This window comes from Labrus mixtus, chromosome 19, assembly GCF_963584025.1.
Source record: "Labrus mixtus chromosome 19, fLabMix1.1, whole genome shotgun sequence".
Classification (NCBI taxonomy): Eukaryota; Metazoa; Chordata; class Actinopteri; order Labriformes; family Labridae; genus Labrus; species Labrus mixtus.
The window spans coordinates 8,451,086-8,475,397 of NC_083630.1; the positions used below are offsets into that span (position 1 = coordinate 8,451,086).

The 24,312-nt window shown below is 38.8% G+C and overlaps 1 protein-coding gene across 2 annotated transcripts in view; it reads left to right on the top strand.

Moving 5' to 3' along the window:
- Nucleotides 1-7,210: 7,210 nt before the first annotated feature.
- arhgef4 (Rho guanine nucleotide exchange factor (GEF) 4) overlaps nucleotides 7,211-24,312 on the top strand; it is a 78,518-nt gene continuing 61,416 nt past the window's right edge. The window contains exons 1-2 of one of the 2 annotated variants that reach the window (XM_061064019.1): nucleotides 7,211-7,547; nucleotides 9,698-9,727. In XM_061064019.1, the coding sequence (XP_060920002.1) occupies nucleotides 7,347-7,547; nucleotides 9,698-9,727 (231 nt within the window). In that variant the 5' untranslated portion in view covers nucleotides 7,211-7,346. The remainder of the gene's footprint in view (nucleotides 7,548-9,697; nucleotides 9,728-24,312) is intronic. The other variant, XM_061064020.1, reaches the window with a different exon arrangement.

The following is a 24,312-nucleotide window of genomic DNA, read 5'->3' on the forward strand; positions in this document are numbered from 1 at the left end:
CATCTCCAACGCTTCATCCACCAACTCTGGAACTCTGGAAAGAATTTGGTGGCCATTTTCGCAACAACTTGGTGGGCAAAAGATGTTCTGTTAATGGCAAGAACGTTTTTATTAATTCAAGTAGCCTGTTGCACATCACAATATCATTTGTAACATGGTTTTATCTTCTTCGTAACATCCATGTTGTTTTTTGTTGTTACAGCATTACACTTTTCGGAAATTAAAGCATGTGAACCTACTGATGTCAGAGAAACGACTTCCCAACTCAGGAAACATACATTAGGACCACTGGAGGAACACATGAATGTTCTTTTCATTGCTGCCGTCAATGCGTCTAATGACACATTGCACTGATATCAATGCAAAAAAAAAAAAAAACGGTCATGTCACGCCTCCTAAGACCATAATAAGAAAGATTCTTTGAGGGACAGGCTGACCTGAACATTCTTGTTGCCTGTGTGAAAACAGCCATTATGTGTTCTGGTAAAAACATATTTTTTTGCCATCTATCTTTCAAACATAACTTTTAACTGCCTGGTTACAGTTACAGTCTTATCCTCATGTCTTGACTGGCCTGAAACTGTCATATGAAAGAGGTAACAAATATGTTCTAAATAGTATGCAAATATTATAGATACTTTTGTTCTTAGGACAGAATGAAATGATTTTCTTGTACCTTAAACTGTAACCTATATTTCAAATGGAGTAGATTCAAATACTGATTGATAAATAAGTGAAGATTTTGTTAGTTTATTTCCTCCTTCTAAAGCACATTGTTAAACTGCTCATGCTTTAGGCTACATTATACAAAAAATTACAACACTGATGTGGGTGTAATTATCATCAAACCACACCCTTCCTGCACGCACAGATGCCTAGCTAATGGTTGGTTATTCTACTAAATGAATATTATTTCTCCTTAAGGCCCACTTTGCACGCTGCGGGGATCAGTCTGTTTCCAGTGTTGCGTCCAAGTTTGATCCCACTTATCTTAACCTACACCCAGCCTGAACCTCGGAAAACAATTCAAGGTGTGTACATAAATGATCACAAGAGGAATCCCAGTACAGGTAGGCTGCTAGGACACGCGTGGTGTCCTCACTGAAACGTCAAGTGCGCTAAAATTAAAGAAATCATTTCCTCAGATCAGTTTATCAATCCATTTTGCAGATAAAAAAAGAGCGAGAATAAGTGCAGACGGTTTGTCTGGTCTTTGCACAAAGTCGCCTGAATAAAAAAAAAAGTGGCTACCTCTGCAAAGTAGACACGATGCTATGTGGTGCAAGTTCCCCCTTGCTAACATGATGTATTGAATCCACTTGAGAAATATGAATAATGTCCCATTACTAACACAGGGTAAGGAGCCATGCACATATATGCAAGGCCTAATTAAATTATTAATTGGGGATAAAATGAAATAAGCAGATCAAAATCTCAATTCTCCTTGTAACGTTTAGTGAATATAACAGAGGTTACTAAACAGCTAACATAAAACCAGTCTTATATTGTATAGTGATTGACTTTCATTCTGTAGGTTTACACATGTTGTAACACTATGTTGTTAAGTTATAAACAAAGTGTGGTGATCTTAGTAAAAACATATTAACACCAATTAACCTGACTGCAACTCAACTGATGATTGTTGAAACCAATTCAAGTTTTCTGAAGTTTCAGATGAAACACCTCTGTCATCTTTTTAGTTAGGACTGTAATGACCATTAGGAGTAAGTGCTGAAACAATGAGTTAATTAATAAATTAGTAAAAAGGTATTAGTCTTGTTTGATCAAGTCAAAATATATGTTCCTGTTACCATGTCTCCAAAAATGCTGTTTTTTCATTGATATTTCAAACTTATGTGACTTTGACTTGAGTTAGGAATCTGATTACTGTGGACTTGACTCAAGGAAAAACTACTCAACTTACAACTGTGTTTATTTTCTCTCACTAAGACTGGACTTTTTTTGGATGAACTTTTAAAGGATAAAAGGTAGCTGGTTAAAAATGATGTCATAGATAATGGCAAACCAACGCGTAAAAACACCAATAAGTAAGTGGTCAGTCATTTTGTTTGTCAGGAAGCATCCGATGAATGTTTCTGTCATATAATTATGTCAACTGAAAAAAAAAAAAATACAATTACCCACAAGCTTCTTAACATTAGTACTATGACACTTGTTCCCATCATTTCAGTGTTTCTTTGACAATTCAATATATAGTACATATACTGTATATATATATATATATATAGATATACATGTTACATGCATTTCAAAAAACCCTGTGTTTTGTTTCACAGACCTTGCTTCCCTCCATGAACCCTCTCATGGATGTGTATGTTGAACGCTGCCATTCATTTGGGTAAGTTTAATGTTTCCCTTAAGTGTACCACCCTCCAGTCAAGAGACCATTTCACTTCTTCAAGTCTACCACAGTTCATCACATGTACAGATTCTAAAACAACATGATTTGAGAAGATAATGATGGAATACAACCATTAGTCAAGAGCTAAGCTGAATGAAGTTGTCATGAAAGGTTAAAAAAAGTAAAGGAGTTATTCTGGTGCACTAATTAAAAAGTCAAAAAGAACATGACTGTGGCACAATCCCAGCCAAAATATCCATTGCAAAAAAAAAAGAAAATAAAAGTCTCTACAAAATCACAGAAAAAGAGATTCAACACAACTGCGGTATGTTTTAGTGCCGTGGTTCTCAACTCGTCTAGCCTCAGGACCCACCACCATCTCCTCGGTGAAAAATCGGGACCCAAATTTCTAATATTTTCGGACAAATCAGATTGATTTACTGAAAAATTGTGCACGTTGGACATCAGTGACAGAAGCGCGAAAGTGAACAAAACAAACATGTTTAAAAAGCGCTTCACAGATGTTTTTACACACGTTTCTTTTTCCCAGGCAAACTTTGCAGATGGCTCCGCGACCCACCTCTGGGTCCCGACCCAACAGTTGAGAACCACGGTTTTAGTGCATGTTTTCTCCGGGTATCTTGCCTGATTTAAGCTTACAAGTACTTTTATGACCCGTTTAAAAGCTGTTCCTGCTCTTCCTTATACACATTTATTTGCCGCTCTTCAGGGTAACTGCGTCCTTTGACTTAGTGTGCATTGACTGCATAGCCAGGATGGGGATGTGATTCAATAGCTGGCCTAGCTAACTCTGTGTCCAAACACCCCTGTCACTGTAACTAGCAAAGCTTACTGTAAGGTCACTCTATCATTGTGTTTCTTGGACCTAGTAACAATAGTGTTAGCAGCCTGTGAGACAGCAACATTTACCACATTTACCACGACAGAAAGTGTATCTGCGTCAGATGATGAAGTGATCAGTGGTGTCATCAGCTCAAAGGTATTGATTTAGAAACGTTCAAACACCTTAATACCTACTTCCCTCAGACTTCCTGTGTGGATAGCACCGCTGCTCCATGTTGCCAAACGCTTGAAGAGTGACTGCGCCCGTCGGAAAAAAGTCTACAGGCTTCTGCAGAGGAAACTGGTCAGTGTACTCTCGCAATCTTGGAAGCCATCGGCTAACGTCTGATTATGACACATGCCTCTGTCATGTCATGAATGTTGCGTTTCCTGTGGGTTCTGGGGTGCAAGGGGTTAGTAAAATAAGCCTGTCATTGTTTACAGTGTGACAACCAATTGCAGAAGTGACATTGAGTTTGTGTTGAGTGAATAGAATAGAATAGGTATTTTAAATAGTTAGAGTTTTAAGACAGACGCAGTATTTTTGAAAGTTACATACAGCCCCTTTAAGAACAGGTCGTGTGTAGCAACAGCCTTAAACATCGTCTCAGGTCTTCATTTGACTCATTATCCTCCTGTCACTTTTATTTCAGCAATTAAACAAAGTAGGCGTGAAAGAGGGAAATCACCACCAGCCCACCTACGTTTACCCTGAAGAGGTTAAAATGTTGATACGTTCCGTCTTCTCACGCAACATCTGTGACTTTCCTGACCCGTGCCATAATCAGGTGAATACATTAAGAGCTCCTGCAACTTCTTACTCAGTCATTTCAGTTCTGCATGTCATTTCTACTCGTCTCCAAGGATGACCATGAGTTGGATGGTAAGTGGGGAAACATGTTCTGTCAAATTGCACAGTTTATTGAAAAACCTAACATATGAACTGGTAAAGGTTGAATTCCTAAAAACAGAAAGAAGATAAAACATTTAAACTACACACGATATAAGTCACAAAATATGCCTGCACACATTAACAAAGCAGCCAGACAAATCACATATATTGTTCAACAATTCTTCATCCCTTCAGGCAGAAATGACTATGAAAGAAAGATGTAAATGAAAAAAGACTTGAAAATGTAAGCTATTGATTCTAGCACCAAAATGTGCTTCTAGTAAACTCAGACCACTTTCCTCTTACAATGCAAAAAAATAAATCATAAAAAAAAGCAATGGAGCAACGACATTATCTGTGTCAGTTTAAATGTTGATGGGGCGGCTGTGGATCGCTTTTTTGGCGACGTGTGCTTTTGTATGAATGGGATTAGTTAATACTGATGGGTACTTTACACAGCAGTCTCAGGGCGCACTCACACTAGCAAAGTTGTCCCGTACCGTGCTTAAGCATGACTTAGCATGGTATGGATTGCAAGTGTGAATGTCATTTACCATTAACCAGATGAGATACTGTATACAGAGCATACTCAAATATATGATGTGATCTCAAACTCTTTGTATGAGGCTAATAGGTGAAGCTGTCTTGATATAATGATGCGTTATTGTGTCTGTTTTGTTCCAGGTGGTGTACATAACAGTGGAGGATCTGCACAAAGTTCAAATCCCCTAACAACTGTCTCTGCATTGTTCTTAATTGTGCGTTCATTGTTATGTTAAAATGACACTTTGGCACTAGCACAAGTTAATGTGAGGTTGGTTCTAAGCACTTCAGGATGTTTGTAGTGACCTGGTGCTGCACAGTGCAACATGATCATCAGATCAGTCATTCTCTATGAGACATGTTCTCTGTTTCAGTTTAGTCTTTGCTCTGGTTAAGTTCTCTCATTAATCAACAAATGCTGCTATTCAATTCTATACTAAAGAATAGTTCACATTTGGTGTTATTGTGGATTTTCTTACAGGTTTCCCACACATGAATGTTTCAGCTGATTGTCTCATGTTCGTTCAGAATGATCAGCCTCTGCTTGATAAGGCATGGCTTAAATATATAAGCTTTCATTTACATTCATAGCTTGCTTCATTTGCATACTTTCATTTGCACTGCAGAGGCAATTTTGTGTATCTGATATCAGTCTCATAGCAAGTGGTGCTATTTTTGAGGTGCAGAACACAGAGACCGAGGCAGGGAATTGGTGCAATGAATAATTTGTGAACAATACTTAAAACTGAGAGAGAAAGTCTTCTGCTCTAGTGAATACAGGAGATAGGCCATCAATCAATCAATCAATCAATCAATCAATCAATCAATCAATCAATCAATCAATCAATCTTTACTTGTACAGTATATCGCCAATTCATAACAAATGTTATCTCAAGACACTTTTCAAAAGACCTTACTTAGGTCAAATGCCGTTATCATTGTTCAATTATCTTCAAAGATCCAATGTTATTCCATCATTAGCAAAGTAACAGTGGCAATATTTTAAAAAAATGTAAGTCAGTCCATCTGCCCAACTGTGCTGGGCTTGAAAAATGGGATAGAGGGAGATGCAGGAAGATGGATAGGGACAAACAGATCAACAACAACAATAAAGATTTATAGCTACAATGTTAGTAATATTGGTAAATGTACAGTATGTGTAGTATGAGCAGTAACAACTAAGTGTGTTATGTTTTAGATGTTATAGGGAGCCAGTAAATAGAGGCCTATACAGGAGTAATGTGGTCCCTTATCCTAATTCTAGTCAGTACACGAGCTGCAACATGTTGGACAAGTTGAAGAGTCTTTAGAGACTTACCAGATAAAAAATAATAACAATGACCCTGATTTTAGAGATATTACATATAGGTGAAAGTAGGCTTGAAATGTGTTTTATGTGAGAGTTGAAGGACATATCTTGATCAAATAGAACTCCTATGCCGTTTTCACACTTGCAGAAATCTCCTGAAAAACTCAGGAGATTTCTCGGAGGAGCTGTATGTATGAGAACGCCTGCAGCCAAATTTTTCGCTCGGATTTCACCCGGAGTTTCTCCTGCCAGACCCCCTATTATTTTTTCCGTGTTGTTTTTTTTATGTCACGTTTTACCTTAAGAGACCCCCCCCCCCTACTCCCGTCTGACAGGGATAGTCTCCAGCTGTGAGGAGCATATGTGAACAGCCAGGTCAGGAGAGTCTCCGGAGCGGTCCTCCTGAAATGATCTAGATATTATCCGGAGTGCATATGTGAAAATGGCTATTGTGTGTTTGTGTACCTATAGATTCCTAACAGTGGTACTATACCAGGCTGATGCCTTTAAGGACAGTTATATCATTAGGAAAAGTCTCTGGAATTCAACTTCTCTCTGGCTTTAATGTTTGCATGGGCATCATTCGACTACCATGTGAATGAAGACCTTTTTTTTATCTTGCTAGAAATTCTTGCAGCAAGTAGCCTATTGTCGTTCATTAAAATGGACTAAGCAGCAGGCTTAATTGATGTTGTTTTGTTATAAAATAAAATAAAATGTAATGAGAAAATGGAGCAAAAGAATACGAGAATACAGGAAATAAGAGGACGCTCTTTGTCACCGGGTCACATCTAGTGAACAGGCTACGTATTGAGTTTAGATAGACCTAATGTAAGACTTTTATGTTATTTTGACAAACACATTATTCCAAAATATTATGCATAATATGACTGCTGTCAAGGTGGCATGTAAGAGCAGCCTTCATTTCAACAGTGCCTACATGTACAGTATAATGCAGGACTAACAAACAGGTAACTCGGTGTAGTTGCTGATCATAGCCGGTGAGGGGCGCTGTAAGCTAGCCGTCATGTTCACCGGAGGAGTCTGTATTGCTATTGGTGATGAATGACAGCACAACAACAACAACGAGAAACTCCGCTTGAATTTGAAGGGGGCAGGCTCGACAACTCTGCCACTTTGAATGTGGAAAAAAAAAAAAAAAAAAAACAAAACAAAAGAATTGCGTCTGCAAGTCGGGGCAGCCTGGTGCAGCAGCTGTGGTGTCTAGGAAACAGAGTTCTTGTTCGTGAGTTGACAGTATGGGGAACTTTTTTTTGCACTATAGGCAACTCTGAGCTTCTTGTTGTTGAGCGGTGAGCGTCTCCTGTGCCCACACACACACACACACACACACACACACACACACACACACCACCACACAGCAGCGAGAAACAGTGATGAAAAGCTCCGGTGTGAACAGAGCACCGACCGGGGACAGCAGCAGCAGCAGCGGGGCGGCGGCACGCAGAGACGAGCCGAGCAGCGGAGCCCAGTCGGAGCTGCTCATGTACCTCACCTGTCTACCGGAGAGATACCGGACCGCCAAGTTCACCCTCGCTGCTCACCTGCTCTGCTGGGCTCTGCTCCGATGGTACCAGGTGAGCTTGAAATTGTTTGTCTCCAGAAGAAGAGTTCAGACAAAGTTAGGCAGAGTTGTGAAAACTCAACATGATGCGAGAAGAAACCAAGACAGCCTACTGTTGAATTCTGTACATGCTCGGTGCAGTGCTGCTTTGAACTAGGTTATATAATTAATACATTTCCAAATAGTTTAATAGACTCTGTGGCCTAATCTGTTTGGGACAGGGCTTGGGGTAAAAGTTTGACGTGTTGAACTGAAGTTTTAGCTGAAACAGTGGTCATGCAAAGTGGAAATTAAAAATGCAAGCTGAGGGTTAAACTCTCAGCGCTGGGATTAAAAAAAAAAAAAAAAAAAAGGGAAATTCACCCTCTTGCGACAATCACACCACAAACACAATTTAGACAAAGGAAAGCTTAGTGAATCCTCTAAGCACAAACCAAGCAAAAGTAGGCATACAAAATAAGCAACCCCCCCCCCCCAAAAAAAAAAAAATAAAAAAAAAATCCAGCAACAAACAAGCAGTGCAACAAGTTCCACTTTTGCAAAAAGCAACAGAACAGTAAAGTAGTCAAAATATCACTAAAAGAAAACTAAAGTGAATACGACTTCAGCACTAAAGTCAATTTATATGTAACTTGAATGAGAAACTACAGGAGAGTTAACTTCTTTTTATTCCATATCTTCTTTTTTTTTACTAGCGTCAGTGATCAGTAATAATCTCTCACCAGTTGACATGCCTGCACATTGACTTGACAAAACAATTAACCAAGCTTCACAAGACAAGGGCGTGTCAGGAAAAGGGTCAACTCACAAGGTGTGAAATGTCTGTGGACTTGTCTCATGTTCTCTGCAACGACAAGCAAAGTCATGTCTTGATGTGAATGCAGACTGCTCTTTGCTCAGCAGCAGAGGGTAAGTGCTTTAGTTCCAGGCCAGACTGATCCATGCTTCTTTCATATCTGCAGACATCAAGTGTATACACTTTTTCTGAACTAATATTTCAGATTTATTTTTTTTGGGACTCGTAAAGGTATCAGTCTTTATTAAATTAAGGTCACATTTTCCTCTGGCTGCATTTCCAGGGGCGATTCTAGAGTCTGTTGGGGTCCAATTTGGGGGCCCTCCAACCAGCGTTCATCACCGTCATGTCTGCCAGAGTCCTGACGCTTACTCTTTTTTCCTGATTCCTTATTTCATTGATTCTGATGTGACCTGTTCACGTTCCTGCCATTTTTTTTTCTTTTATCACTTTAACATTGTTGCCAACAGTATATTTAATAAGCACTACCTTTAATTACTGCCTGCCTGATGCATGGCCGAGTAACACATTTAGATCCATATTGCTCCTGACCACCCGTTCTATAGACCATTTTTAGACTTTTAATGCCTGTACTTTGTGTGTCTTTAAAAGTGTTTGTAATGTAAGTTGTGTTTATTGTCTTGTCTTGTCGAAGGACATTTAAATGTCACTGTTGGGACGGACAATAAAGTTGATCAAATCTCTTTTGAATATTCTTCTGTTGTGGTAATTTGATTCTGTCTAGGACCTGCACGTTTCTTTCATGTGGAATTAAAATACCATCAAAGACCACATTTCCCTGTTACGTCATCTTAAAGACATGCAGCGGTTAATAACTGAGCCTTCATGTGGCTACAATTCTTCATCTACTGCTTTTGAAACTTTAAATTGGACTGAGACCGTCACCACATGTTTTCAGAGCGGCTGTGATTCAGAGTCGTACTTAACAGACTGACGCAAAGAGGAATATTCCTGCCAAAACGTGTTTTTTTTTGACAATGAGGTCCTACTTCATTTTTACTCTAAAGGACTAAAACGACTGACAGGTGTAAACATAACCACCTGGGAGAGGATGTTTGTTTACACTTACAAAATATGATCAAATGTGAGGATCTGAATAACCAAACAAATGACAGAGGAGAATTTGAGTATGCTGAAGATGTGGTTGTAAGAATAACTTTTCTTTATTTGATTGTTTTTTTTATTTTTTTATGTCTGTCTTAGTTACTGTTACTGGTGTGAACTGTTACTGGTGTGTATCCAAATCTGACAACAGCACTTTTTATTATTGAAAACATTGAAAACATCCTGATGAACAGTCTGAAAAAGATGAATCCTAAACTAAATGTTTCTTCTTCTCTCCATAGAAAATCAGATGCCAGTCTGCTCCTCATCAGGTAATAGAAAATTCCTGCTTTTAGATTACTTTTCTTTCTTTCAGAAAACATTTACAAAAGTCTAACCAATTTCCTAAATCCTCTCTTGAGATAAACTATGCTAATGTTTTTGCTTGTTTGTTTGCTATATTGTCTACACATTTAGGACATTTGTCACACTCTGTTGTCTGTCCTGACTTTTGGCAAAAGCACTGGTTGTAATGGTTTCCATGTTTGGATGGAGCAATGGAATGCTTTAGCTTGTTTAGCGCCTTTGGCCATAAACATCTGTGTGAATACAAATCCAGGAATCTGGGTTTAACATTAGACGAACAGTATCATTTACAGGAAGTGGAAGCCTAGTCTCATTAGTAATTTAAGGCCGTCCAGTATGTCTAATTAGTGTTTCTTTATCTGCATTTTAAAGATGCACAGTAGTATGTTCTCCATGAAGTGAAAACCACATGGCAACTAAGGCTTCTTATGTTGTAGTTGTACTGAGTATTTGTTATTTGATATGGTAATTAATCAATGATGACGATTGTTCAGTGATATTATTAGAAAGCCAACTACAGAGCTCAAAGTGTAGTCAATCAGAAGTTACTTTATGAGCCTTTAAAATCCCTTGCACCCCTTTTTGTAATAAGGTCTACCTCTACATTGCACTGCAAGGGACAGAAATCCCTTCCAGTACTGTGACTCCAACCTGAACCAGAATATACCAGGTCATGCAGACCGCCTGTCAGACTACCATGAAGACTGGAGCTGTTTGTGCCAAAAAAATGAAAAACCTTAATTTCATACGCTGAGAACAAAGTGAGGGAAATGCTGTGAGGAGCCACCTCTATAATTTACAGACCTACAAGGAGTTAGTCTGTTATACTGTGGAGCTCCGAAACCACAGCACAAAGCAGTAATAGAACTGTGGGAGCTGTCTGCACTTGCAGCTGCTACAGATGCTTCTGATGCTTAAGCTTAGATGGGACCAAACATTTGGAAATCTCACCACAAATGCGAAGTGATTTGACCCTCTTAGGCTTAGTAGAAACGTTTGACAATTGTGTGGACCAACCAACAGAGAATACAAATGCAGCATAACTTTAGAGAGGTCATTTCTTTAAACAGTTTTGTAATTTTGACCGATTACTAGTCAAAAAAATGTTTTCGAACCATCTGGCAAACTTTAGGATTGCCGTACAAACCGGAGCTATACTAGTGGTGGGCAGTATGATCTGTTCTTCTTTTTTGTTGTTGCTTTTTGCGGTTACAGTATTATACTGTTCTAAGGTGTAAGGTAGCTTTATTTGTACCTGCAGCACAGGACAAAACGTGATGAGGTGACAACAGTTCTCAATACTAAATTAAAAAGCTCTTATATACCACCAATCAGTAAAACAAGGTCAGTAAAAACAAGAGTAAAAGCACGAGAAGGGAAAGACAAGATACAAAATTGCAAAGATATATCCGTACTGTACTAGAAGCAGATGAAACATGTTAATAAAAAGGCTGAAAAAATCAGTACTTTGCTGCTATTTAACATCTACAAATACAGCTGAACTGTTGGGTAACATTAAAGAAACAACAGAAAAATATACTAATAGTCCACAGTTCAAAACAGTGGTGAGACAAAGACATTTGATTTAGCATGATCATGCTAGATAAATGAGTCCAGTTGAATGGTTGAATTTGAATGCAACCTGTAGTTTGAGAACTTTTGGTGGGACTGTTGTTAAGTTTTTATTATCAAGACAAGAACCCAGTTTTCTTCATCAGTTGAAAAAAATGTTTTCTCTTGAGGTCATTTTTTAATAGTAGAAGAAAATAGTTTGAGTCAAAAAAATGTTTGGTCATATGAAAAACTGAAATGTGTTTCAGCAGTTTCTCCTTGTGAATGTGGGCCTTCTTTTATAGTGGACACACTCACAGTGTGTGTGTTTGGATGTATTCAAAAGTGCTTTCGCCCTTCAAAGCTGCCAGGGCGACATCAGAACCTGTGATGTTTAAAGACCAGTCAATGTTTTTATTTGCTGTTTTCATTAATGGATGCCAATTTGCAGACTACACATTGCTGCTGTGGACAATAAGTACACAGTGTTAACTAGCACATAGACTCCTTCTGAGTTGACCTTACACTTTTGAGTAACAGCTTGTGTATTTACAAAAGGAATCAAATTGTATCAGTTAAATGAAGCAACTTTTAGACCAACTTATTCTTTTGTAACAAACCGTTGTTTAGCTATGAAATGGTCTGTTTTTGGTTGTGAAATACTTTAATTCTGACAACAAACAAGGACCCTCTTTTCCTTCTCTGCACAATCACATGAACCTGAATTTGGCTTTCTGTGTTGACTACCAGTTTCCCGAAATAGCCGCTGAGAACCATTTTTCCTCATTAGCAATCTATGCACTTAATACAAAGACTTTGAAGTGCCGAAGCAAAGAATGTATGTGAGTGTGAGTCAGTCCAAAGCACATTACAGCAGTATCAGTGTGAGGGCCAGTTTGGGACTTTTCTTAAGAGGATCAACTCAAGTTCATGTTATGCAGCTTGCCGGTAAGCTCAAGCGTTTTTTTATGATGTAATCAATTTTAGCACAATTAAATGAATCTGATTTTGTTTTGTCTCGGTTCCATTGATTTAAGTATCTTTAAGATAAAATACAAAAGACATTACTGAAACAATGTGACAGTTGTTGTTGCCGACATCCCTTAATCTATAGCGGGGTCTATGTATGGTTATCCGCTACAAAAAAAGAAAATAAATAATATCTACTGGGCGGCTGTGGCTCAGTTGGTAGAGTCGTCTTCTTTCAACCCGGAAGGTCGAGGGTTCGATCCCCAGCCAGCTAACCCAAGACACTTAACCCCGAAGTGCTCCTGCTGCTTCGTTGGCGGCGTGTGAATGCGTTTGAATGGGATTAGTTACATAGCAACCTCTGCCATCAGCTAGTCCCAGCAATATAAAACCCATAGCAATAGATCCTGAATGATTGACAATAAGGGACTTAGTAGGGACTTTTTCTTCAGCCCAGTTGCTAAATTTAGACCAAGTCACTTCAGCTACAAAAGTATATTCTTTAGGTTCTCAAAATTGGAGGAGGATGAAAAAAAAAAACCCAAAAACTGGGATGGTTGCAGATTATTCGGTTAACGCGCCTTTCAAATGTTAAGTTTATTGAAGTTTTTATTTTCTGAGCCATCGTTCATATCACATCTGAGTTGGAGTGTCAATAACATGAGGCGGGCTAGTGACGCCACTTCCACCCTGAATGAATCAGACGAAGAAGGAACAAATATCTGCCTACTGTGTGCGCCTACTGAACAGTAGATACTAAAAGTATACAGCACGGATAGTAGCTGTCAGTTTGTGTAGGCACTTTGCAATTCGGATGCACCCACAGACATCAGTAAATCAGCGTTGCAGGCAGAGCTGTCACATTACTCTCAGAAGTTTGTGGGTGGAGTGGGGGGTTTGTGGGGTGATGGGCTGCCATCCAGGCTTAAACACACAGTGTGTAAGTTGACACGAGAGATAGCCAGGAATTTATCTCTTTTCACATCCAGCCAAGCTGAGGGGAATGGATGCCTGTGAAACACTCGACTGTCCCATTTCCCATGCTCCCTCATTGTATCTAAGGCTCTAAAAAAAGCTCCAGTCTTTTCATTTAACTTAAAGTGTCTCTGCATTGTCCTCGCATGTTTCCATTCATCTTTATGTTGACCTCTGACTTTCCAAGTACTGCAGAAAAGTAGTCAGAATGACCTTCTTTATTTATTGTTTATTACAAAAACTGATTTAGACATCCGGTTTGCACGCTGCAGAAGATTGCAGGCTGACAGACTGCGCTCCCTCACCTTTTAGGAATACTTACCCAGATTCAAGTTATCTAACAAGATATAACCCCTCCCAAAATATGGAGGGGGACAAACACAACAAAACCCTAAAAGTAAACCGAATCCAGCACCATTCATACTGTACCATATACAGGGTTTGTTCTTTGTAGGCCTAAGTGGAAAGAAAGAACACCTCTAAATTGTGCTTCTTAAACAGAATGAAATAAAATGAATGAATGAATAAAATAAGACAAAGGAGACCCTGAACTGATGAACAGCTGAAATCCTACATTAAGCAAAAATGGTAAATCATTGCAAATGAAATTGGTCTACTCTGTTCCTTAAACGCTTACAAAGAGTTGTTAAATGAAAAGAAATGATGCAACCGAGTGGTCAACATAACCGTGCCCCTTCTATCTTTGATATGGGCATCAAATTCAAAATTTGGCATAACATTTTCCAAAAGCAATGACATTTCACAGTTTATTTGTTATGTTGTCTCTGTTCTATTTCTAAATACGGGGTCATCACATTCTCTTTTTTTTTTACATTATCACAACGTGTGTGGTATGAAAGAAAATAAGACTCTTCTCTTAACAGACAGCAATCTCAAATAGTTTAATCAACCACATCATTTTCTAAAAAAGGATAGCCTTTGAAAGCACCCTCTTGGTGACAGTTGTAATTATCCATTGTTCATTTTTTTTTTATCTGTAAATAAAAGGAAAAATACATGCATATGGTGAAACTTTCTGTACTTTTTTTTTCACACCCCAAATGCCTTTTAAAAAATTTAAAAAAAATCTATTCTGCCCTAATTGGTCCTGAGCATGGTCCTTTTAAATAACATGAACTTGCACAAGCTAGAAGTGTGCTATAAAACAGGCTATGTGTAAAAATCTCACCAAAAACTTAAACATGTATTAATAAACTGCGGAAAAACTCAGTCCAGTCAGCAGAAGTGCTTTCAGAGTCATGCTGTCTCTGATCACGACTGTGTGCTCATCCTCTATGTCCATGACATCACTTGTTTGTGTTAGCCGGGGCTTGACCGGGTAACTTTGATCCACCTCTAACCCAAATTCTTCCAGCAGCTGAAAATAAAGAGGAAGAGAACAGGGTAGGGAGGGCCAGTAGACGGGCAGAATGGATGAGAGAGCGCCAAAGAAAGCATTCCTTAAACAGGAGGATGAAATGAGCCAGAGGGAGCATACTGACTCAGACTTTTTCTTTTTCTGGACCTGTGGTTTCGCTCCCTGCTCTTTAGGTTTCTCTGTCCCTCCAGGCAGATTTGTGGGCTACAGAGAGAAAGAGAGGGAAAACAAATGGGCGTGCCTCAGACAAGTGAACAAATATACCTAAAATGAATCCTTTGCATGCTTTTGATGAGATAGATCACCTTTCTGAGGGCGGTCTTGTCTACCTAATCCACTGAATGAGTAAAATGAGCAGATCCAGATTCTTTTGAATGGGGTGGACCACTGACTTACGCAGGGGTTGCATACCTTTGCACACAAACACAAAAACAAAAACAAAAAAACACTTTTTACCACATCTCTGCTTATCATATCTACTTGATAAACATGAACAATATGTTGTATCTTTCTTTGGTATTTAAAAAAAATCTTCTTTTCACTGCTTGCACAGAAAAAAACAAACTCTTGCTGGAAACAGGATACATGCACTGATGTCGTCTGAACATAAGCAAAGGGAAAGTGTTTTCATTTCACTGCTTAATTGGAAAAAATGGATCTAGATGGGAACAGGTTACATGAACAAATGTGGTCAAAGCATTAGAAAATGGCCAAAATATTGAGAAACACTATTTTTTTGTATGTTGGTGTTTTTATGCTTCAATTTGTTATGAAATCATCTTTATTGTTCCTAGCTGCCACTGAAAGATAGGCTCTCATTAGATAAGATCAACCTTTATTCATCCCACAACGGAGACATTTACAGACATGACAAGCCACCAGCTCCCCCAAAAGTGAAGCCAAAACCAAGCAGCGTTTGTGATTGGGATTAATATTATTAATTGTACAGCCCTATTCAGTAAAAATTGTCAAAAGTAAGCTTGGTCAAATTCACAGTATATGTCTATGAGCCATTAAATTTGACAAATGCTTTGTCAAAACATTTACCATTAAATCTATCTGTGTCTTCTGCTTAGAAAGTTCTTACATAAATGACTTCAAAATAGGACAAAGTATATGTCACTGTAGTTTTCCGTCAGTATGGACTTCCGCCAGTGGTAAATTATTATTCACCAACATAAAAGTGTGGGTTATGTAACTGCCCCATCATGATTCAGTTTTAAGAAGCAAAGCACTATATGAAGTGGGGACCTGCAGAGGAAAGGGGAGGAGAAAAGTTGAGGGGTTTCTTTTGCACAAGCACTGATGCATTTAAGTGTTCTTAAAGAGTTGGCCTGGGCCTCTGCAGTGCTTGTTATGCAAATGAGGGATTAAATGCATGATGATTTCCTCCTGTAACTGTTGGTAACCAGATAATATTTAGGACCTACTGACGCACTTGTGCAGACAAAACAAAACATTGTAAACTCACACTTTGCAGATTGTTTAATGACCTGGGCTTGCTAAATAAAATAAGCATCACTGAATCCGGTGGTGGACAAGAAAGGTCACGCAAAGGATCGCAATTCAATAGCTGTTTGCTTTTGTAATGGAAAATTAGAAACACTCTGTTCCAAGGAAAAGCTGTACCAAAAAATACAAGGAATGATTAAGTTTAAAATGTTTTTACAGCACCATAACAAACAGTGATTTACTACGTTTGTGTAGTTGTTCCTTGCCACTGTAACAAAGTGTAAGGTCTTTAACCTGCTCTTTTTAAATAACTATAACTAAGAGTATGGTCTTTTAATTTATCTTTTGTAAAGTAAAAAGAGATAATAAAGACTGATTGATTGATTTAGAAATTAGATATCTCTATACAATGTCATGTGATTTTTATTATTTTATATACTACTGCTGGGGGCTTCTATTCATAAATCACATAATTTATTGTTGTGTTTTGTAACAATACTCTTATTCCACAAAGTTGATAGAAACTACACTGCCTTTTAATCCATGTGGGGAAAAGAACAATAACTTTTTTTCAGAAATGTAGTGGAGTAAAAAGTATCAAAAATGGAAATACAAAAAAATCACCTTAAAATAAATGTGGTTGGTTACTTGGTAGTTGGGCTTCGGACAACTGGCAGATAGACCAGAGTGCAGATTCGATCCCCACGGCGTGCAGCCACTTAGCTCCCGCTGCTTCATCAGTGGTGACTGAATTTGTATGATTGGTATTATTTGATACTGATGGACACTTTATATAGCATTTTTATGCAGTCTGTCTCTATTAGCTATACCATAGGGTGGCTATTGAAGTCTGTCTGCTAGCAGGGTTGGAGTTCATGTACTGTTGATGAGCGTCTTTATGGAAGGCAAGGAAACACTCTTTCAACCTTCCTTCGATAAGTGCATGTACAATACAGCTCTTAGCTTCTCTCTTCTTTCTTAAAATATCTAATCTAAAATGTCAATAATCTTTTTTATTTTTTTATTGTGATAAGAAGCACATAAGAAGTGTTTTTCCCATGATCCATTCAACTTTATTTCCTTACAAGATAAGCAGCCTGTTATGCTGGTCCACAATAAACACTATTCCCCACTCCTCCACCCTGGTAGACTATGCTAGTACCATTTGAACGCCCATTTTCAACAACCTTCTTTTGAAAGAGAGGTCTGATCCCTAGCTTACCGCGTTAAAGCTACACACGCATTGTCATGTGTATGTGGAGGCCACCATCCTGTCTACCAATGAGAAACATTCTAGAAAATCACCCTGTCCCCTACATCCATTGAGACCAATGGTGTTGTCATTGTCATCAAAAAGTGAGTATTTTAGGTTCCTGTGGGCCTCCTTGAATCTAGTCTGCAGCAGCATCACTGCAGCAAAGCTGAATCAGATGATGACAGCTTTTAATTATATATGGGGCTTGACCTGAAACCTGTGAAAACCTTGTGTTGTCAATGACACCCTGTTTTGGAGCAGGTCTCACCTCTTTGAGCTGGTGGTTTGTGGGGAAAGGTTGCTGGTACAATGTGTATGCAGGATGGTCACTGAAGCCATGCTGCATTGTTTAAGGAGAGTGTTTGTCACCTGCAACACCAAAAAATTTTTTTTTCTCATACAAAGACACAAAACACCTATAAAAGTATGAACTGACAGTTCTGTGACACTGTATAATGTTTGTGTCCTGGGTCACGATTCGATTCAATTAGACATTGATCAATATGCTTCTATAAAACATTAAAGTACAGTATGATCTAAAGTGCTCAATTGTGCCTGACCTGAATGCACCTCAACCACAGTGCCCCCAGTGGACAGGGGCGCCATTACTACGAAAATAATCGGTCTCAGGATTTCCCTGAATGGATATTGAATTGGGAAAATGATAATTGCAACGCATTGATGAATGAATATTTTTAACCAGCCCTAATAATCAGAATATTAGCTCTTTTAAAACAAAGTAAATGTTATGTAACTTCTTTGGCAGGACTTCCTCCTCCCTCCCTATGTCCCTCCTGTCTTCTCTCTCTCTTTTTTATAATTAGACCTAAGTCTGTTCTAAATAGTTACAGGTTGTGAGGTTGGAGCCTCACAGACCTATAGACCTACAGGAGCTGTGCAGAAGCCAACTCCAAGGGGAAGTGAGAGAAGAGGGAAGACAGCTGTAAGCTTGTCAATCTCGACATTCTTTAAGAATGCTAAGTGTTGTTTATTTCCTCCACACTATCTTCCAGGTAAGCATTCTCATCTCGTTAAATGGTGCTTGTGCTTATTATTGTGTAGTTTCACTTGGCTGTGGGACAGAGTCATTTGGAAAGGGTTTGTCATGTCATGGAAAACTTTGTTTATTCTAACTACCCCTCATTGTCACTTTGCACAGTTCCAGCCTGGGACACAATTTCAGTCATCATTTATTATATGTGATGGCAGTTACAAGGTTAGAGGTTGAAATACTTAATCAGGATGTCATTTCAAAAGCGGTGAAGTGTTTTTCAAGGTTTGTTCAAATGATCATGTCTGACAGGTGACACTCGTCCAGAAGGACTCTCAGACTCCCTATACCATTGTCTCTACCTATGGTTGTACAGCTTTTTGTTATGAGTGTGAAAATATTGGTGTTATAGCAGTTAGTTAAAATGATGCTTCAACGTAGTGGAGACGCAGAGAGGACAAGTCAAATGAACATGAGGGTATTATCAGCTTTTCTTCGGATGGAGGCTTTGGAAGCAGTTTGAACACTTTAGCTGGTAGAGCATCTGCTACTTTCCATCTGCTCCACTCTAAACAACTAAACATCAAAACAAACATTAGCAAAATTACCTGTTAAAACAGTACAAGTAGTGAAGTACTTCACAAAATTACAATTCAGACGTAGGTGCACCTCTCTTGACGATTATTTTGTTTTTGTACTTTATGCTAAACTGGCCTGAATTTCAGAGAAGAATATACTTTATGTGCTGCTTGTTTATTTGACAGCTATAGTAGCTTAATTCTAGCTCTATATGGTGTATAGTAGATAGTTCTTATTGCATGAGGATATGGTTATTATAAGGGATGTCAGGTGCAAACTTTACAGTGATCAAGAAAACTATTCCACCTCTATAGGGCCAGACCGATATGGTATTTTGGGGCCGATACCGATATCTTTCTTAGATCTATGAAATACATAGATCTAATTTTACACATGTATTACTTTGATGCCTAAAATGCAGTTATCAAATACTTGTAGACAGAGAAAGATGGTCACTGTGCATGTACATGCGTCATCGCTTGACACTCCAGAGAGTGATACAGCTTGTTGTAATCCACATAGCTCGCTCTGCTGGTGAAAGATAACTGCTAGTGTAATAGCATTTCATTTGAGTTTAATTGTATTTGATGGGTGAATAAATCTAGCTATATCGGCGCATATCTGCGATTAAAATTGGCCAATGCCGATAGTCACAGGATATGCTAATATCGGCCGATATTATCGGCTGGCCGATTAATCAGTCGGGCTCTACTAAAAATAAAATATTTGCATAAAGTCTGTTCTTTGAATTGACTATTATTGATACAATCAGGGGTTAAATGAGTCTGTGGCTGGCAGTGGCTTTACCGGGCAGATATTGGCACACTTCATCCACATGTATGGAGACAGTCAGACAACGTTATGCACAGAGGGGATGCAAGGCATCCCAATAAACTGGAAATAGTGTCCCCTCCTACCCAGTTCATCATTTATCTTCTTAACAATAAGAATGCAGCCAGATGGAGGTGCAGATATCTTCTCTCCACATTCAGTTACAAAATGAGAGAAAGCTGCTCAGCACTGGGCCACTTCTTGAGTGTTTTAGTGCTTGAATATGATAAGGGCAATATGCTCCGTGAGACCTTCTGAAGGAGCAGGTAGCAGAAGCAAATGGTGTGCAACTTTTTATTTTTAAAAAGTTGCACAAAAGTTATTATTATATAAAATAACTCTCCAAAAGTTATTTTTGGAGAGACAGGACAGTGGATGGAGTCGAAAAACAGGGAGAGAGAGTATAAAATGAGAGGGAGGCAGAACAGTCCAGTAGGGATGTTTAGCTTTTGGAACCAAAGGCGAGCAGTTCGGTTTGCAAATTGACAGATAGTTTAAAGTTGATCCATCAACCGCATTGAAAAAGCACTGTACTAAGGCTTGCCATGGTAACCAAACACTGCTCTTGGTCTCACACTTGACCCAAATGAGCACACAAAGCCTTCTTTCACAGATTAAGCTAATACCACAATTGCACAGTCATTAATTACACTGGAGAGGAGGCGAAGATACCTGCTTTCTGCAGCTTTAGGTAAAGTAAGCCGAGTAAGATCACATTTTGTCACAAACAAACTACATATTCTTTTTTTTTTAAAGTGTTCAGTATATGCAATGCAGTGGTATTACAATAGAAAAATACTTAACACAACATTTTTACAGATTATTTCTCAGCAGTTACATTCTAAAGAGCCTAAAAAACAGGTCTGCATCTCAGACAAGTCCTTCAGTAAGGGGCATGATTTTGTTTACATTAAGTTATATTTTATCCTCCCTGCTGTGTGTCTCTTCACCTGCCATACATCAGACCTGCAGCTATCATAGAGGACTCACAAAGCAGAGTGTTGTCACATCACAGATCGGTAAATACCGATGATAAGCCAAGCCCCTTTTGCATCTCACAGCATTATAATAAAATCTGAAACTATACACAGAGAGCATGGTTTGTGCTCATATAGACATCAGATGACATGAGATGGAATATTTTCATATTGCCTTTTGTTTTTAGTAACGTGTTTTTGAATGAGTTGGCATGTCCTCATCCACGTTTCTGTTCCATCACTGTGTACAGGTATGACACATTTCCCAATTTTCCAAATTTTGCAATTCATTTAAACCAGGAGTGCTCGCTGTGGCCAGCCCCCTCCCGCTGACATCTCTCCATTAGGGATTCAAGCACCTGATTGTATATCTCTATATTCTCCTATTTGTTTCAATGATCATTTTGTTCCATCCAAATCTGATCCAGCTTTTATTCCCTGGTGGGATAAAGGTCTTTGCACAATTGCATCTTTTATAGTAATAATGTAACATTTTAAAGCTTCCTTAATGAACACTGTTTGTACACATGAATTAATAGTATACTACTATATGATACTTCCACGAGTTGTGGGCGTTGTCTAGCCGGAGAACAAACTACCATCTCGGGGAACAACAGCTATGAGAGTTAAAACGATCTATGAGGACAGATCAGCAGAATTAATCGCTGATTTGCAACGTATGGAGAAAGTGGCTTTTAATACAGACTTGTGGACAGAAGTCTTCATGGTGTCATATGGTACTGTAGATGGCAATACATGGCTGATGAGCTAGGATGCACTGTAGAAAGTAAATAAGGGACGATCTTCCACCTGCAGCCATGGATTACTTGCTTTTGATAGAGGCCACTGGGTGTGCACTTATAAAGTATTTTGGAGAATATTGGGAACTCAGGGCCTGATTCACAAAAGTATTGCCCATCTTTTGATTTACTTGTGCAAATGAGTGAAAGATACTGTCTAATTTACAGAGCAAGCAAAAAGGGTAAATGCTCCCCAAACATTCCTGCACAGTTAACATCATCTATGTGCTAAACTCTTTGTGTGTATTTAAATGAGCTGTTACGCAAGGCTGGGAACAGTATTAGTTTTTTATCATCCTGTTGAGCTGCTTCTTGTGTCTCGATCAAGAGATGACGCTTTCATAAAAAATGAAACTTATATCACATCTGTAAAGACTGACTGAGTTGTCACCTACCCGCCTGTAGTTTTACAGAAGTGATCTCCGACTTGTCACCTGTGACGCATCTCTGCGCCGCAGGTGACAAGCTGATGGCTCATCCTCACAATCAAACGCAAAACAAGAGCAAACTGCACAGGGCAGAACTTCACAGGCATGTTTGTGCATGGATGTCATTAGTGCAATATGCTTTGTGAATTGGACCTTGAGACGGAGCAGATGGCGGGGGGCAATTATTGTGCAATTCATGGAGCTATAAGCTGCCACAATCCATTCTTAGTGAATTTCACCCTCAGTCTCAACAGACAGCCAAACTCTTTACTTGCTCCGTCACTTTCTCTCTGCCTGCTTCAGAATCAGCTCCTCTCTCTCTACATGGCAGAAGTTAGCTAACCGTATGTATACAGTTATTTTTTTCTGGTTTGCTGTTTCTCATTGGCCCCTTCCCTGAAGACCTTTGGTGCCCCCGCAGTATTGTGACTAATATTTGTGGGATGTGTTATAATTGCATTTCTGTTGCTGCGACACAAACCCCTTTACCCATTCACCCCAGTTACATGGCTGTCCTCCAGCACACAGCCACTACCTCTGAAAAACACAAAGGCTGCTTCCATCAGATCCAATGAAATGGTTGATTTAGAGAAGTTAACATAGTTTTTCGTTAAATGAATGAAGCCATACTTTTTCTTGTGTAGGACCAAGTACAGGGGGATGCTTGGCAGATAATGAAGTCTGCAAGCAGTCACAAGCAATTTTGCCTGATTCTTTCCCACACTGTGCTATTGGTATTCCGACCCAGATCTCTGGGGCCCGTATGGCCTCCCTTTGTGCTATGTTTCCATGGTAGTGTCCTCTTGAGGGGAGACAGGCTGAGTCTACTGAAAGGGGTATGTGTGTGTGTGTGTGTGTGTGTGTGTGTGTGTGTGTACTTATATACATAGCCAAAAGCTGTCCTTGCTGTTACAAAGTCACAAACAGTGCACCAGCCAACGAATGGTTCATTTTTGATCTTCACTGTTTTTCATCTTTTAATACAAATCATTATAAAAAACATGTGTGGTGGAAATTAAGTAACGAGGATCACGAGGTAGGCGTTCTTGGATGGGGATTTTGAAGGATTCCTTAACACAAATTGTTTTAAGTTTCAGGCTTTTTTTTTTACATCTTTGCATCTCAAAGTAACCATTATACTTAAGAACCTCAAAAAGTATTTTAAATGGGATAAAAAGAAAATAAATTAGGAAAAAGTCAACAAATCTTCAAAAAGTGAACTACACACTTTAAGTAGTCTTCTACATTTTCAGTCTCCACAAAGTCCTTTGACCAATTATAACAGGCAGAGGATGATGAGTATTTTAATATGTCATGCTCTATCCAAACAATTGGGGCTTTTAATGCCTTTTATTCAGACAGGACATTGGATAGAATCTGAAACCAGGGACAGGGAGAGAGTGGGGAGTATCATGTAAGAAGGGCGGGATTTGAAACCAAAATATATGTAAAAAGCAGAGGAGAGTCCGGGACACAATAAACAGTTGTAAGTCATATACAAAGAGGCGAGTCAGCGAGGGCAGAAAATTCCAATAAGGGCAAATCCACAAAATCCACAATCAAAACAAAGTTCAAAACTGGGAAAGCAAGCGCAAAGAAAACAAGGCTGGAAAGCACGAACACATGAAGGAGACAATGACAAACTGGCAGAGGGGTTGGTGGAAACAACGGGGAAACAAAATGGTAGACATACAGAATATCACAATAAATGTACAAAGCTGGAGATGGTAAGAAAATATGTGAGATCATGTTGGTTACCTGGAAGATGATCCAGAACCATTGGGCTAGGACCAGCCTTAAAACCAGTGTTGCATTCAAATGAAAGAAACCTTGCACAGATTTAAACAATCAAGGCTTCAAACTTGGTATAAGTGATCAACAATAATAATAATAATAATAAAAATTCATATAATTTTTATAGCGCTTTTCTAGGTACTCAAAGATGCTTAACAAAAGTCATATAGCTACTGATAAATGCTGTCAGCTACATTTCAGAGCGTAAGTACAGTGCTTCTTTCTAATTAGATGTTACTCAGTTATTTGTGATCTAACTGGACATTTCAAGGTTGGCAGAAAAGAATGGACCAACTTATAATGATCAGAATGTGAAAGTCATGTCTGCACTAATTATTAGAATTGTAACCAGGAAGTAAAGTTCATGTTTTTTGCTGTCTGTGTTATACTTTTGTTAATGACTACTGTAAAGTTCTAAAATCAAACTGTCTTAAATCATACACAACATGTTAATACTTGTTTTCAAGACTGAAGTCTTTTTAGAAGGATGAGGCTTCATGCTGGAAGGCTGTAGTAACTTTCCAGGATCATTTCCCGCCTGCCGCAGGGCTGATGTGGGCTACCAACACAC